General features: G+C 45.9%; 1 protein-coding gene across 1 annotated transcript in view; it reads right to left on the bottom strand.

Annotated features, from left to right (window-relative positions):
* pdzrn3b (PDZ domain containing RING finger 3b) overlaps positions 1-16,557 on the bottom strand; it is a 59,777-nt gene that overhangs the window by 3,415 nt on the left and 39,805 nt on the right. The window contains exons 4-7 of the mRNA XM_086118053.1: positions 2,600-2,853; positions 1,825-1,912; positions 554-652; positions 99-161 (exon numbers count right to left, since the gene is read on the bottom strand). Of these exons, the coding sequence (XP_085974179.1) occupies positions 99-161; positions 554-652; positions 1,825-1,912; positions 2,600-2,853 (504 nt within the window). The remainder of the gene's footprint in view (positions 1-98; positions 162-553; positions 653-1,824; positions 1,913-2,599; positions 2,854-16,557) is intronic.

The following is a 16,557-nucleotide window of genomic DNA, read 5'->3' as shown; positions in this document are numbered from 1 at the left end:
TTCAGGGGACATGAAGAAAATATTCATTTGAAATCATCTGCCGGGGTAACGATACCAAACAGATACGGACGGGATCAGCCTCGAATATGAGCTCTCACCTGGACGATTTTGTCACCTTCTCTAATTCTGCCATCTTTGGCGGCAATGCTGTTTGGATCAATCTAAAGGACACACGAAGAAGATGTGAATTTCCTGTCGTACGCTCGCAACTTCTTTTTTTTTCCCTCAAAAACTGGCAATCTTTAAATTCCTGATGGCATTTAGTTTGCCTCGCCGGCTTTGACGATTGCGTCAAATGATGGACTGGGTCGCCAGTCAATATATCTTGACAAACAACCATTCTCACTCTCGCTCACATCCACGCACAATTTAGAGTCTTCAAATAACTGAGCGTTCATCCTTTGTTTTGTTTTGGGAGGGTAGTTTAGGAAGAAACCAACGCGAGAGAAAGAGAGACCCAATCCGAGCAGGTATTGGGACAGCTGTCAAGTTCAACTGTCAAGTAATTCAGGAACAAAAATAAAAAAAATGGAAGTAAATATTCCAAGCATACCTCACTGATGTAGATCCCAGCTTCATCCTCATCGTCAGTCCTGTAACAGATCGTCATGCCGAGCTTGTCTTGGATGTTGGCTCTGTACAGATCGACCTCCTGTCGACATACGTTGGTACACGCGCGTCAAAAATCCGGCAATCAATCGAGGCAAATATCTATTTCTTGTGAACACATCAGAATCATTTGTTTTGATGCGCGTTGGGAATGCTGGTTGAATCTGAAATTCGATCACGGAGCGAAGCGCGACTTGTCAATCACGAATGAATTTTGCAGCCAGATGCCGGGCAGCTATTTGCTTTCGAAAGTTCCCCGACAGAACGAGAAAGGATGTCGCGAACAGCAGGCAGACGCTGCCCGCTTCCACTTGTCGACATATGTCACCTCACAGTCTGAGGTACGCCGAGTAGCTTCTTGGTCGAGAAATTCGAACCATCTTAAAATGATGGCTCTGATCCTTTCTGAAACTAAAGTAGCACTCCATTGTTGTTGGTGGCCTTTTTTTTTTTTTTTTTTGGATGGAGATTTTCAAAATAAAAGATGCTACGGGATGGGCAAGCGCCGAGCTGCTTCACATCTGCTTTTGGCCGACCCCCGCCTCACCTTCCTGCTCTTCCCCTCATCGCCTCTGCTTGAATATGATTCCTTTTTTTTTTTTTGAACAACCAGGGAACAAGGTGGATAGAGGTCACAGCCGAATCACAAAGACGGCGCTGAGCCCACACCTACATTGTTCCAACGAACATCAACAAATCCATCACGACCGATCCGTGAGCCGCTCGATCTAATTACCTGACAGCTACTCATCTCTACGGCACAGGGCTCAGGGGAAGACTTATTACGCCTTATCGCAAGTAAGTAATGACTCCTGTCTGGCCGACATATCAGCGTCTGTATGTGGGGAGAAGGGGGGGTAATCAATGTCGCCTGGGATAAAACGTGGTCACTTGAAATGGCAGCGCCCGGGGACTCAAAGGCGAGGCCGAGTCGGCTTAAACCGCACTGACGTGTTGCGGGTTTTGTTGGATGAAGATTGAAGTGTGCTGTACCTGCGCCTGTTGGATTTGCCTGGGAGCAAAGACACTTCAAAACATGTCGTTCCTCAATAAAAACGGATGAATGAATCCATTCGTTGTGTATTATTTCATATGACTGAACACTTGGGTTCACCAAATCCCATGCGAAAGTTCAACATTGTAGCAACAAATCGTCCAGCGCAGGAGTCATTTTTGGACTTCATTCATTCAAAACAAAAGACAAACAATACTTACTTCATATTCCAGCTCTTCACGTTCAATGTCTTGATTAATACCATCCAGGAAATCATTGGGGTCAAAGTATTCATGCCCAGGAGGATGCCTGAAACAACCACCCCCCACAGATTGAAGGACAAACTAAAACAGGCAATACTTCGGAAGCAAAATAATCTTTATGGCGATGCCCCGCTACCATTTTGAACTGCAGTGCAACCCAGAGGCCCGTCACAAATCAAGATGCTCTGTGACTAATTTGAAGAGGATATCAATTCGAGAGGAAGACGCAAAACGCAGCCGCGCTTTCCTATCTTAAAGGCCTGACACGGAAAGAAACAAAGGGAATATGCAAATATCCCTTCACACCATTCTCGATTTAATTTGCCTCGTGTGTCGTGGGAGTTGTCGGCTCCTGCGACAGGTACGCGCTCCCATCCGCGCTCAAACACATCCTGCGCGATCACAGCTTTGCGATAAGGTGTCGTTATCCCAATTAACTGCCGGCGTGAAAGCCCGATCTGCGTTTGAGTGACTTTTTTTTTTTCTTTTCCGTCATTGGGACTTTCTAAATGGCGTACAGTGAGAGTTCCCTTAAAATGTATCAACCATCAATTGCTGTATGGAAATAAACTCTAGCGTGTGACCAATTCAGAATTAGAAGAGTAAGTCATTCAATAAATTGACAAGCTACACATCATGTTGCCTTGGGTGCCACACATGCTGCCCACCGACCAGAATATGGACCCCCGCCCCCCCCCCCCCCCCCCAAATATTTTCGATAGGTTGCGCTTACCCCTCTGGAAGCAGGTAGTCCTGGAGCACGGTCACAGGCGGTGCCGGCGGTGGCAACGTGGCGAGGGGCATCATGTGTTGGAGGGTGATATCAGTCTGTGTGCTGGTGTCTGACAGTTGGGTGTCAGCGGTGGGGGAAATCAGTTTGGCCGGAGGGGCCCGCCGCAAAACTTGGACCATAATGGGATCCTTGGCAGTACGGAAGGCCTCCACTGCTTGGTCATGGGTCGCCTTTGAGAGGTCTTTGCCATTAACCTGAAGAGAGCGAGAGGCCAGGACGAAAACAATTACTGATGGATGAGATTTGAACCGCCACTACATGAAATCATCCATCCATCATCGCTGAAGCCAATCCCAGTTGACTTTGGGAAAAAGGCGGAGCCAATAATTATGGCCTTTGAACTCAGCTATGAATGAGTGGTGAGCACATACCCTCCAAATCTGATGGCAATGGATTGCATGCTTGTATACCGAACAAATGATGCTCATGTCGTAAGAAAATTTGTTGGAACATTTCTGTTCAGAAGAAGTGGTAGCCAGGGTGGAGTAACTCTCACAATAGAGCTCTGATTCTGCACAATATTTAATTTTTGTTCTAAGCGGGTTTACTAGTGACTGTCCCTCCCCTGCCATGCAACTGAAAACACTCCCAAAATTTTTTCTTGCAATTACCTTCGAGCAAAAACATGCGGTGCTGCGGGTCATTTGGTATGCCGTAAATCTTCAATGTCCATAAATCTGTTTTTTTTTCGGGCTAAATGTTTCGGGAACAATACAAGGATGTGCGCGCGCGTGTGTGTGTGTGTGTGTGTGTGTGTATACTGTATATTATATACAGTATATACATATATATATATATATATATATATATATATATATACACACACACACATATATATAGCATGAAGAAGAATGGCGGCTATAACGGGAAAAATATGCAACTTCAAACAGCAATCAGCAAGAGGTTGTGAGCCAGCTAACAAGCAGCACAGATTAATGTTAATCCTGAGCTTCAAGGATAAGTGGATCATTTCAGCAGAATTAAACTTCTCATTCCACGACATTAAACTTTGCCAACATTTTGCTCGTAATAAGACAAATGTAAAAACTGCAACAACCACAAAAAAAGATGATTCATGAAACAAAAACACGAGATTGATATCGATGTCAAGAAAACTAAAGCGCTGTTTTGCAGTAATTCGGCAGTAAAGCATCGCAGCATCAGACACGACTTGGAATCGTCGCTTGTGGCTCGCAGAGAGCCCCGATGTTGCGCATCATCTGAGAAATACAGGCTCCTTTGTGCGCTCTTCATGCCGCATGTCGTCTCCCGCAGTCAACCTGGTTGCCAGGAATCCCGGGGCTACTTGAAAGCAGTGAACCAGAGACAAAGCCTTTAGACCCCCCCACCCCCGACCCCCCTCTTTTTCTGTTGAACCGCGAGCATTCTGCTCCAGTGCTCTCAATTGGGGGAGTCTCCTCCCGGCTGTGGAGGGGGTCCCACCGCCTCTATTCACAAATCTCACCTTTGACACCGAGTGGCCCTTTTGCGGCACACTGGGAAAAAACACACAACACTCTTCTGACACAATATACGTTGCTTCAGCACTCGGGAGATCTCAGACCATGCCGGAATAAACCCGTAATCTGACAAGGTGAAAGTGGGAACAGTTTGAAAAGATACATCCAACATGTTGCAGTGACGCAAAGTTTTGCTTGACTTCTGTTCATCTCGGGTCAGATTTGCCTCCACGAATGAACTTGAGCCATCGTCCGCGTTGACGTAACTAACCGTGACTGTCATGCAGAAGTGACTCAGGCAACCCCCGGCGCGTCCTTTGAGAGAGGTCTCTGTTAAATCCATTTAATGATAAGAGCAAAGCCGCACTTAAAGGAGTACTAATTCGTTCTAAATCACGTCTGTTTTGTTCGCGGTCGGTGAGGAATTTGCGCAGCTGTGGCCTTTGGAATTCACTGCCCAAGGCATCGTGGAACTGACCTCAAACCCTTTTCACCGGACAGCCACACCTCGTGTGTAGCCATCTAAAAATACCTTGAGTAATCCACAATGTTGCTGTTTGCAGTATTCTTGGCACCGGAACGTTGATGGGACGACGCCGATATGTGAGGCGGTCCCCTTCGTCAAAGCCACAAGCCGCATACGGACCAAAACGGAGATATACATTGCATTTCTTATTTAGTTTAGCTTTGTGTCTCGTGACGATTCACTCGGCAGACTGAACTACCTGAGAGGCGCTAAAGGAGGGGGGGGGGGTGGAGCGGACATTCTCTTCACCTCACTCCTCAAACTCTGACTTCATATGTACAGGGTGAAAATGCTTTATTTACCGTCGATTTATTGGATTCTTCTGATTTAAGAGGTGGTTTTATGTCTGCGACCGTAATTCTTGATGCCGTTTGCGGCGGGCCGACAAAGCATATGCGCTTCCATGGGCACTCCCCGGTGGCGGCACCGGGGAGTGCCGGTTTTCTCGCAGGCTGTTGTCTCTCCAAACTGTTATTAACTCATTCAGAACCAGCCAATTTTGGACCAAGTCTGAAAAGACGTTTAAAAACGTCTTTGGGAGTGAATGAGTTAAGAAGCCACCGCGTCAGGCGTCAGGAGCGCAGTGCCGGGGCTTGTGATCCCCTTCTTTGTCACTCGACACCGTAGGTGTCGATTGTCATTCGAGAGCGCTGTGTGTTTTGGTAAATGCTTTGATGGCAGGGAGGCAGACTGTGACTGACTGTGCCTTATACGAATGTCTCCATCGCCGTTTGCCAATCTCGCTGTTCACCAGAAGTCACACTGAGATCATTTGGCAGAGTAACTGCTTGGATTCTTGAGCGGCGTAAGACAACTTCACTCAGAAATACGGATAATTAGGCACTGGCACCTGGGAAGCTTCGAAGAGGAAGCTTCTTTGAGCCGGATCAATGGTTTCTGGGTAAAACGGCGTTCCTTGGCTGAGCAGGATTTGGGAAGAAAGCAAAGGATCTGGCAGACATACAATAGCCTGACTCAGTTCAGTGTGGATCAGAACCTCAAGAGCCACCTTGTACCGAGGGCTCCAATTAAGCTCGGGGTCCTCAGCATGGCGCCGCAGCCATTACGTGGCGCTTATAGAAAAATTAAGCGCACTCGGACGCTCGGACTGACTTTCCAAGACCCGTACCGCAAAGCCCCAGACAAAGCAGCGAAACTTACATCTCCACATGGCACTTACCTTGTGCTTTGAAGAGAGGACACAGGGCTTCTCGGCGGCCACAAGGGTCAAGTTTAAAAAGGAACCCTGCGGCGCGATCAAGCTCAGGCTTTTTTTTCTCTTTCTTTCTGCTCATTACGAAAAGGGAAAACAATTCTTTTGAACACTGAGCGCTGATTAATAGTGCTTGATAATATTTGGACTGTCGACCGTCCGTGCACAAAAATAAGCACAAGTGGTGTTCCCGTTTTAAATCCAGACCTATAAGGAAAAGCACAATCAGCTCTTTTTTAAATTTTTACCTTGAATAAATAAAATGTTCTCTTGTTGGTCGCCAGCAAAGAGACGGAGAGAGTTGTGAAGAGTTGTTCGGGGTACTGTATATCAAACTGACTTCACAGAGAATCATTTCTGGAGTCTTGTGCCTTTGATACGCCAACCGGTGTATGTTTGTGTTGACAATTCTTTTTATGGAACGAGGGTCTCCGCTGGATGCAGTAAATGTTGACGTCTCTGGAAAAAGCGTTTCCAAGCTCAATTTCTTGAGTGGCTTACGCCCTCTGTGTTCTTCCCGTCATGAACTAATTTGACACACAGGCATTTGCGTGATCTGTTCCGCGTTCAAATAAGCGCGTGTTTCTGTGAATCATTTGAAATCTAACTTCAGTCTGCACAAAACGGTGGCACACAAGAAAAACAAGCGTGTGTCTTGTTTAGCGAGATCCAAGTCAATGCCGACAGTTGCTCGCAGTGTCACTTACTTCAACTTTGTTGCCCTTAACTCATCACATCTAAAATAGTGTACATCGAGAACAACACAGTAGCCCACACCGAAATGACTAACTATTTCCGAAGAATGTCATTACGGAAAAGAAAATGATGAATCCTCATATGAGGGGTTGTCTCAGCGCTACAAATAAATGACACTGGAAACAAGGTGTTTAGATACCTTATGTCAAAGATGCGTCATTTTAGTTGGAGGCCAAAACAAGCACCAGTTGTTAAATCTAAACTTTTGTATAAAGACACACCGGGGTTAAACGCTGAGCGTACGGAGTCAGCATTCGAGTGACAATGAGGAGGTGGACGCAGGTCGGCGCACACTAGCGGACACATTGAGAGAGCTGTCACCTCTTCATCATCGTCTCCCTTTAAGCAAAAGCGCGCCACCTCACAATGACCCCCGCGGCCAGAGTTCAGCCTGCTCAGCTGTCCGCTCGGCAACAACTCAACGAGAACCCGAGTTACCGCTGCGGGCTGGTGTCAAAACAAAACCGGCAAGAAACAAGCGCGACCCAACACGTTGGGTGACAATACCTGGCAGACTTCATAGAGAAGTTGGTAATGTTCCTTAGGCTTCTGCAAGCGACACAGGCTGCATCCCATGGTGGAGGAGGTCACACCATGCAGGTTCCCCCCCCCCGCCGCGGCCGCTCGGGCGGCAAGAGTCCCGAAGCGGATATCGTCCGTCTCCCTCCGGAATGATTCCGTCTCCGTTTGCTGTGTCTCGGACTGACGGGACTGTACTCCCCCAGCTTGCGCCCGTGTCTCCCGGTCCGTCCCCTCCTCACCTCACCTCACATGCTCCCTCCCTGCCCACCTTCCGGCAAAGCCTCTGCTGAATTACTGGTGGCCAGAGTCGGAGTTGGGCTATATACAGCCCCTCATGTTTATGAAAGAGCCGCTCATTGCATATTCATGACAAAGGCACACTCGTGATTTGCATCACCGCGAGGCTAATATCCCCTCGTTCAAACGGATGGCTGCCCGATTAATGCACAACATGAAGCAAGCGAGTGACGGGGAGTTTAAGTAGACCATGACATGACCACTTTGCCCGTGACGGAAAATATTGCACATGCACCACAGTACGAGAGGCGAGTTCTGCCCTGACAAAAGAAGAAGAATCTAATTTGATTGACACTGTCAGACAAGTGCTACATTTGACTGGAGTTGCGCAACTGCACTGAATCCTACTGAGACGTATTTCTCATAAAACAAGCTTCACGGGAAGGGTATTTAATTTACATTTTCAAATTTTGACCCTTTTTATTATAGAAGATCCGAGAACAACAATGTATTGAAAGAGTTTCTCCAACAACGTTGCAAGTCAGGTTTCATTGTCAGGCAAAATTCGACCTTGGGATAATCGTAGAGCTGAATTCTGATACCATTGCGGGTTCTTTGCGTACACTTCATAACGCTGCCGATGCGTTGGAAAACATTCACGGACCTCTTTGCCTTCGGTGCATCTTGCAAAGTCAAATTGCATTTCGCAGGGGTTTGATGCACTGTGGGTTTGAGTATACAGTATACACTAATCCATCGAAAGCAAACAATTCATTCACTGTGCATTTTTACAAACATTAATCCAAAAACCAGGGGAAGCAAATAAATCGGAAAAATATCGCTCCAGCTTAGCCTGACAAACTTCACCCAGTGGAGCATCCAATGCATTGTGACACGCTGTTCTGCATGCTGTCCGACGCTGTACGTGTGTGTGTGTGTGTGTGTGTGTGTGTGTGTGTGTGTGTGTGTGTGTGTGTGCGTGTACGTGTACGTGTGTGCATGTGTGGACAACTCGTCTGGCTGCATAAGCCAGACCTGGCATCAGTCCCGCAGTTTCCCTATTTTGCCAAGCAAAGATAAACGTGCACTAGAGACAGCCACAACCGATCCTATTCCTGTTTGAATTCATCGGAATTGAAACTTGTGAATATTTCGACGGGGTTAAAGAATGGTACTATCCCTGCAGCTTTCTCTCTCTTTCGCCTTTGGCCAAATATGTCTGCCTCCACAAAAGTCCAACTTTTAGAGAGGTGATGTCCATAAAATTCAAATGTTCAGATGTACTGCATTCAAAAATAAATAAATTGAAATAAACAGGTTTATATTACATGAAGACAGAACAGTTGTTCAACTTCTTTTCTGTCGAGCAGAAACAAATGGTCACTAATGACACAAAATAACGTTGTATTGTACTTCTGGATGACAATGTGGTCAGTTTGGGGTTTGATGATATCATCCGACTAGCTGCATTGCTGCTTTGTCTCGATGAGTGAACTCAATGGGGGGACGGGGGGGGGGGGGGGTTCTTCTCGATTGCTATTTTTCTTTGGTTGGCTTTGCAAAACGCTGCCTTTGAATACATCATCTCTTCCCACAGCCAACAGATCAGTGGACAACAATACCAAGAGAAATCTCCCAATAATACACTTAAGGCACAGATCATGCTGACAAAAAGTTGCCCGGGGCAAACGAAAAGGTATCTCTGTGAATTTCGCAATTATTCTTAATGAGTGCAGGATTCGGTTGTCTGGGTGCGGGGCTGAAACTTTCATCCAGTGCACCATGAAAAGCAATTCTTATGCTCACATTAGTCGTACTGTAGCGCCGGGGGCTGGGATCAGCGCAGAGTTGTAGCTGCCGCTCTCGTCCCACTAATCTTTCTTTCACGCCGAGATGATCCCATTTGGAAGGGAGAAAACGCTCTGATATGAGCAAGTGCGCTAAGCTACAGCGCTGCACAAAAATGCGCATATTAAAGAATAATCTGCGGCAACACGGGATGGACAAAGAAAGTCAAATCAGAGCCTTTTCAAGTACGGACAGCAGGCGAATGAACCGCACACTGTCCGTCATTGTGTTCAGACGTTTCATTTGAACACGGCTTATTTTGACGTTTTTTTTCCCCTTTCTTTTTGGTCCATGCTGTGTGGATTGATCTGCAGGTTAAACTAACACACCCACGCATGCTTCTCATTCGCTGCCGGTTATATGCATTACTGGTCGAGACACAGTCTCAGGATCGGAGAGGATTTTTTCTCGGCTGTAGAAACCAAACAATAATAAAGGAACGCAGCGCGGTTCGTTATCAGAAACAATTAACACTTCACGCTTGAGTTCACTGAAACTCTTCTTCATCAAGGCTTCTCCCATGCATTTGATCTGGAACGTTCATATTCGTGGAGGCTGTTGGGTGAGTGTCCCACAGGGCCTGGTTTAAGACCCACTGACACTGTTTATGTAGCTATGATGTACAAGGATGTCATTTGTGGTTAATTTTTTTTCAATGAATACACATTGGATCTCTCTCCTCATGCTCAATTGCTGCTCTTGAATTAAAAAAGAAAATGTCAAAAACAGTCAAGCAACATGATCTCACGCGTTACTCGAGAAAACAATTGAAGGCGCCTTTTATTTGGCTTGCTTTTTTTAAAAACGCAATCTACTTTTGTTGTGCTGAACAATAACTGATACATTTGGCTTGGCCAGAGCACAAAGCCAACAAATATTCCATCCACAAAGAAATCACTTCAACCAAATTCAAAGAACGATTGGGGGGGGGGGGGGGGGGCAGTGTGCCGTGCACTATTTGGCTTCACATTTTACCAAACGTGGGTCACAAATAAATGATCACGTTTGTCCACAAACCAGAAGATTAATGACAGCACATCTGCGGAATTTGCATAGTCTGACCTCAATAATTCAGTTGGCCTTGCGGAAAATCCACTCGCTCCACATTGTTAAACTTAGACATGAGTGATCAGGGCAAGGATACGATTTTTTTTTGGTGGACTTTACAGGATGTGGCGAGAATGTACGCAGACGAGGGATGAGGTGGTAGACATAGGACACTGATGGCTGAAACTGATAAAAAAAAAGGTTCGTTTAGAGCCACCCAACACTTAATACGCTGTCCAGACAGCAGGATGAGGGAAAGGAGCAAAAGGAAGGCGAGATGATTGGACAATGATAAAGTGAAAGAAAAAGGAAAAGTCACACTAGCTCCATATTGAAAATCCATCAAGACTCTGGGCTCTATTTTCGTCGAGAGCACACGCGTGCTCGGGCGTCAAATCTGGCCTATCTTGATGTGCGTGCAGTTGCAAGCCTCCTTTTAACGTGTTGTTGTTTTGTCTTCTCTTGGAGATGCAAAGGGTCTGCCCTCTGCCAGTGACGTGCGGTAAATAATCCTTAGGGCACAATCCATAGACCCGTAAATACTTCTTATCTTGTTTGTATTATTTTCAAAGTAGCTATAATTGCAATACCGTGATAAGCCGTGAACCGATACGCGCTCACGGTTATCATCATACCATCAGAATCTGATACCGGGCCGAGTCTAAATGGAAGGCAAGGCGACTTTCAAAGACTTCCTCCAAGTGGATTCTGGTCATATTTTAGTTCCCTTCTATTTGGCGCGGGGCTAATCCCATTCGCCTTCTCTAATCAGTGGAGGACATGAGAGGAAAAGAGAATTTACAATGCTAGTTGGCTAATGGAAATGGCAGGTGAGAGAATAGGATCAGATCAGAATATACTGTCAGGAGCACATGCGACACTCATCTAAATATGTCAAGTGGTGAAAGAAGTCAGTTCAGTCAACACCACAAGACCTCCGCACACGGACGCGCTGCTTCGATATTGCCAACGTAGTCTAAGTAAAGCGCAGATGTCAACAATAACAATATATTTATTGCCATACATACATAGTGATTAGGAAATGTGAAGCTGCTAATCCCCGTATTGGTGTTGGAAATGTACAGCGATGTGCTGGGAACAAAATTTGACCTGAGAATGGAAAAATAATCGTCCGAAAGCTTTCAACGTCTCGATGTTGGCATTCAGCTCGGTATTCACAGCTAATAATAATAATAATAATAAAAATAATAGTAATAACAATAATAGTCATGATCATAGGGCTGAATATACTGATGGGGCTAGTAAAATATCCAACTAACCTTTGCGACCATAAAACAACAGGTCACACCTGATTGATGAGCAAGTCATATAAAACGATATTTACAGCCTATTAGCCAAATGCCGTGACATTCCTGCAAAAGGTAATTTGTGTGCTTGTCAACAAAATAATAATCAAGCAGGACGTTAAAACGGGAGGGGGAGAGATGTTAGGGACAAAAGTAGTCCAGAATATGCGCACAGATAGGAATATCTTCCAAAGGTCCATCAAACTGCGCTTCGGAACCGGAGGGTCACGGTTCCAGTCCTGCTGTTGACATACCTGTCAACTCATACGGTTTAGACATAGTTCATACGGATTTTGTGGTGAATCTTACGTATATGGCCGTATCGCACAAATCATACGGATTCTGAAAATTTCCGGGGTTTTTTTCCCCCCAGAATGGTGCTAGTCTACTCGAATGCTTTCATTTTCAAAGTAAATATGAATGGATGCTGTAACTTCGAGCCGATGGGTCAGCATTTGGAGTTGGTGAAAAAAGTAACGCAGGAATACAACTCTGAACACAGTCATGCCACTAAGTAGAATGATGATTAGACATTAACCAGATTATTATGGAGATCTACAATAAATATCATTGAAAATTTCGTGAGTTTTTTTCTGCCGTTATTTTGACATATCAAATGCTTTGGTATGTTATAAGGATTTTTTGCTCTTTATAAGGATTTTTTTTGGTACTTTATACAGGTTGGCGCTCCGAAAAGTTGACAGGTATGTGTTGATCAAAGAAATTGCAGCGAGGTGGCGGAGAGATTCGGGTCCAGACTGTTGCCAAGGTGCCCTTCTCATGTAGCGCGTGGCGGGAAGGGACCAAAAAAAAAAGCAAAGAGGCAGGAGATTCAGGTTTACTGAATCAAGTAAATTAAGAAAAACACTTGCATGGGTACCCTGGAAAGTGAGCGCGTCGATGGAGCGGTGGTTGGGTTATTTGGAAATCAGGTATCTAAGAAAAAAAAAAAAAGGAAGAACAGATGCAAAGGATGTCGAGTGGACGAGTTTAATGAGGAGACGGTGAATTTCAGGGTGAGCAGGGGGGCGGTTTGATCTCTGCCTTCTCGGATCCTTTGGTGCATGTGACGGGCCCGAGTTCAGATTAAGATCATCAGGGAAAGTAATGAGCACTGAGCACACTTTCATCAAGCCAGACGCTCTCGGAATGAAACAATTACTATCGTTCTTCGCCCATTTTTTTTTTTAAGAACGTGCTTGTACCTCAACATAAGCTTTATCGGTGGTCTTGGACTTCAGTATGACAGACGGTAGTCAGATTCGACCCGGAAAGATGCGGACAGGAATGACCCGGGATGATCCCAATCACAATGAATTTGATTTCCGCTTTAGAAAGACACCCGCCCGTCTTTGGGCTGACTGACAAAACAATCATTTGTATTCAAGGTTTGAGCTTTCAGTAGGTGAATTTGAGATTTCAAAGTATGATCACTCAGCAGAAATTGAATGGACACACTTAATTACCCAGCAACGATTTGGCAAACCGAAATGGACTTCACGCCAGATGACAACAGCGTCGTGTCACCATCTCAAATGTAGAATCCACCCATCCATCCATTTTCCGACGCGCTTTATCCGCACAAGGGTCGCGGGAGGTGCTGGGGCCTAGTCCAGCCGTCTTCGGGCAGTCGGCGGGGGACACCCTGAACCGGTTGCCAGCCAGTCGCAGAGGCAAACAACCATTGGTGAAAGTGATCAGATGCTGAGGGTGCAGTGAACACTAACATAAACCCCCATCAATGTTGAAATGATGCTGCCACAGGACAATATCATCTTTCACGGGACCCCCCCCCCCGCCCCCCGACCGCTGCTCCTATCAGACGGAGTCATGCTCACCGGTGCACATTCCTGCCTCTCTTTAATCCCACGTTTTCAATTACTCAAGCGAGCGCGCTCGCCCGACATGTGTTGCACTTCAATAAAGACAAGACGCTCTGATCCGCTGGCTGCAACAATCCAGCATTGTTCAGGCACGGCTGAGTGACACGGGGGAGTTTGGAACCCCCAACACACATCGGGGCCACTTTGTACCTGTCAATCAAACCGTTTGCGTCATAGCTGTCAGGCTGTCCGAGCGCTGCTGGGACGCCTCAATAAGCAAGTGAGGTGAGAGGTCCTTGAGCATCGCGCGTTCAAGGCCTGAACAATCTCACACCATATGAAGGGCCCAACGGTTGGCTGCCGTGACCCGAGATCTTGCAAGACCGTCAGGCCACGACGTGTAGCTGCCACTTTGCAAAGAATCCACGACACCCGCCAAATGTTTGCCCCAACACACACACACACAAAACTGGACAAGTTGAAAATTTGTCATCACAAATGTAATTCATGTCCCAATGATAGTTTGGTCACACTGTACGGACAATCTATCAAACAATTATCGGAATAATTGGGATAGGGTTCAAGGTTCACATTATCATTACATCTATGTTGTTGTATTCTATTTACATCCAAAAACAAATACATTAGTACAGCATATAAAGGTGCTTAAGGTGGAGTCCTGATGATAGAGAAGCATATTACCAATAGAAACGTGACATACCAATTTCTCCGTTTCATCCGTCAAGGGCTGATTGGTGAGTTCAGGCTTACGACTTTTTTATCGACCACTCTCGGTTCCCAAGCCATCGTTTGAGCTGTTTCCAAGCCAGCCTAAGTAACTTATCAAACATAAAATCTCAAAATCTCTCTCTCTCTCCCCCTCTTTCTCTCTCTCTCTAAGATTTTTGCCTCTGAGAGTAGAGGTGAGGAAGAATCAGCGAGACGTGCCAGTCGTGGCTGTCCGCCAACTGGACACAACGGTTCCAGACAATAGATCAAGCGGACTGAGGCCAACAAATGACAACAAGGCGAAAAGAGTGCCACTGAAAACAAAAGGCTAAGCACCACGTACGCCTGGCTGATTTAATGCCGCTAGTGGTGTGACGTGAAAAAAATTGCCGCGGTGAATTTTCAGTCCTGTTTTACATTTTTTGAGGAAACTTCATAGAACATCGGTCCTGATTCCTTCATTCAGCAGAAGACAGTGAAAGATCAATACGAGCTTGTCATAAAAACATGGCATGAACCTAGTGTGTGTGTGCGTGTGTGTGTGTGTGTGTGTGTGTGCTCGCTTGTGTTTTTTGGCTGGGGTGGAATGACAGTCAGTCAGTAAGACAGCATTCAAGAAGAGGGTAGCAATGCTCAAGCGTAGAGAGTAGTGGACAGAAGCCCGGTCATCATGGGAACGCAACCTATTCCTGACCATTGCTATGGCAACGTAAAAGTGTGTGTGTGTAGTGGGGGGGGGGGGTCTGTTCTCGAGGTAATGTGCTGTTATTCCGTACATCGATCAATGTTCTCTCTTAGACTGCATGCAGCAAACAAGATCTTGCAAATAGAAGAAGGAACAAATCAATGGCCGAAAAAAAGCCTCACCAAAATCAGCAAGAAAGAGAAGTCAGATATTGAAATCCCACTTTTTTTTGTGTGTGTCTTCCCTCCAAAGTTTGATGGTGCAAAGTGGATGATCACCAGCTGCTGAGTCCAAACCCGTTTGAACTGAAGGGCTGCTCCAACTCAGCTCAGCAGCTCAACTTCACCCAGTCCTGTTACGCAACCGGAGCCGAGTCGGGAATGTTATGACTCCATCTGGTGTGTTCTAACACTGCTCTTTATGCGATTATTTCCTTTTCACCGAACTCACTTCGGTAACAGGATTATGACTGAAATGCGCACTGGGGGGGCAGTTCGACTAATATGAGGATTTTGCGTGTGTATGTATTGTGTGTGAAAACGAGAGTGGTTTTCATGTACACGCGGGCTGCCCCCAGCGTCTGCTTAGCAAGCACCAGAGAAGAGATTAACCCCCGATTACATCACAAATCTTCGCAATTCTGACAATACACGCCGCACTGAGTATTCTATTGTTGACTCGGCCTTTGATGGCTTTCAAACAAAACACACACGCACACACACACGAACTCTGGTATGCGCGCTCGCTCACATTCGGCAACCGATGGGCAAACAAAGCGAGGAAACGGTTGCTCAAATAACTACACGAGTGTTTACTTGCAGAGAGGTGACATGACTACGAGGTTAGTCGCTGACAATTACGTCATTTGAGGATCACAACGATGAACTCCCCCGTTCAAAAAAAAAAATCGGTAAATTTGAAATGTCGTCGTGTTTTCTACTGAAGTTTAGTCATATTCAAATCTCACATTTTTTTCCAGCATAGTTGATGTTAATTGGTTAATTTTTTTTTATTTTGGACATCGGTTTTGCTGACAGAATTGGGGCACAAGTGTGTCCATAAGGGAAACTAATGTGGTTAATTATTCAAGACTCCTTTGTGCGCTTGTGTTGTGTCGTGTCGCCCCCTACTGGTGATGTTAAAAAGTCTGATGGAAACCAGAGTCACGCAGAGCTGGAAAAAGGTTCCAAATTCATTTTCTGCCAAGTAAAACAAGCAAGTAAAACGACGCAGGGAGTAAATAAGGTGCGGAATAACAAAAAAAAGCTTCGCGCGGTGGAATGGGAGATATTCACAGTTTGGACAAATCCCACTGTAACGTCCTTTGGGGGAGGGAGGACCACAATGGTGTTTACATGCTAGATTCTACAGCCGTACATCAATCTCACCGTGGGCTTGACGCGCCCCCCCCCCCCCACCCCATTACTACATCTTCTGGTATTTAATCATCATTCCTCCGATCCTTCCGGTGTGCGTGCATGTCTGTGCTCCATTTCGGGAGTCCAGCTGGTTGAGTCTGGAGTGGAAGGAGAGGGAAGAAAGAAAAAGGGGAAAGGAGCTTAGGGAGTTGGAGACATGGCTCCAGTCGAGCATGACTCAGTTTAAGAGTGTCCATGCCCCTGGGGAAAACTTGGGGAAAAAATGCTGCTCCCCTGACTCAAGCCTCTGTAATCAGCACATTCAGATCCTGACTTTCCCCCTTTAACAAGCATCTCAGTGTCTCTTGGCCCGTCTACTCAGAGCAA

The sequence above is a fragment of the Hippocampus guttulatus genome, chromosome 8 (assembly GCF_054856545.1).
Source record: "Hippocampus guttulatus isolate MCC_2025c chromosome 8, RoL_Hgut_1.0, whole genome shotgun sequence".
NCBI classification, from domain to species: domain Eukaryota; kingdom Metazoa; phylum Chordata; class Actinopteri; order Syngnathiformes; family Syngnathidae; genus Hippocampus; species Hippocampus guttulatus.
This window is presented reverse-complemented; position numbering and strand designations above follow the sequence as displayed.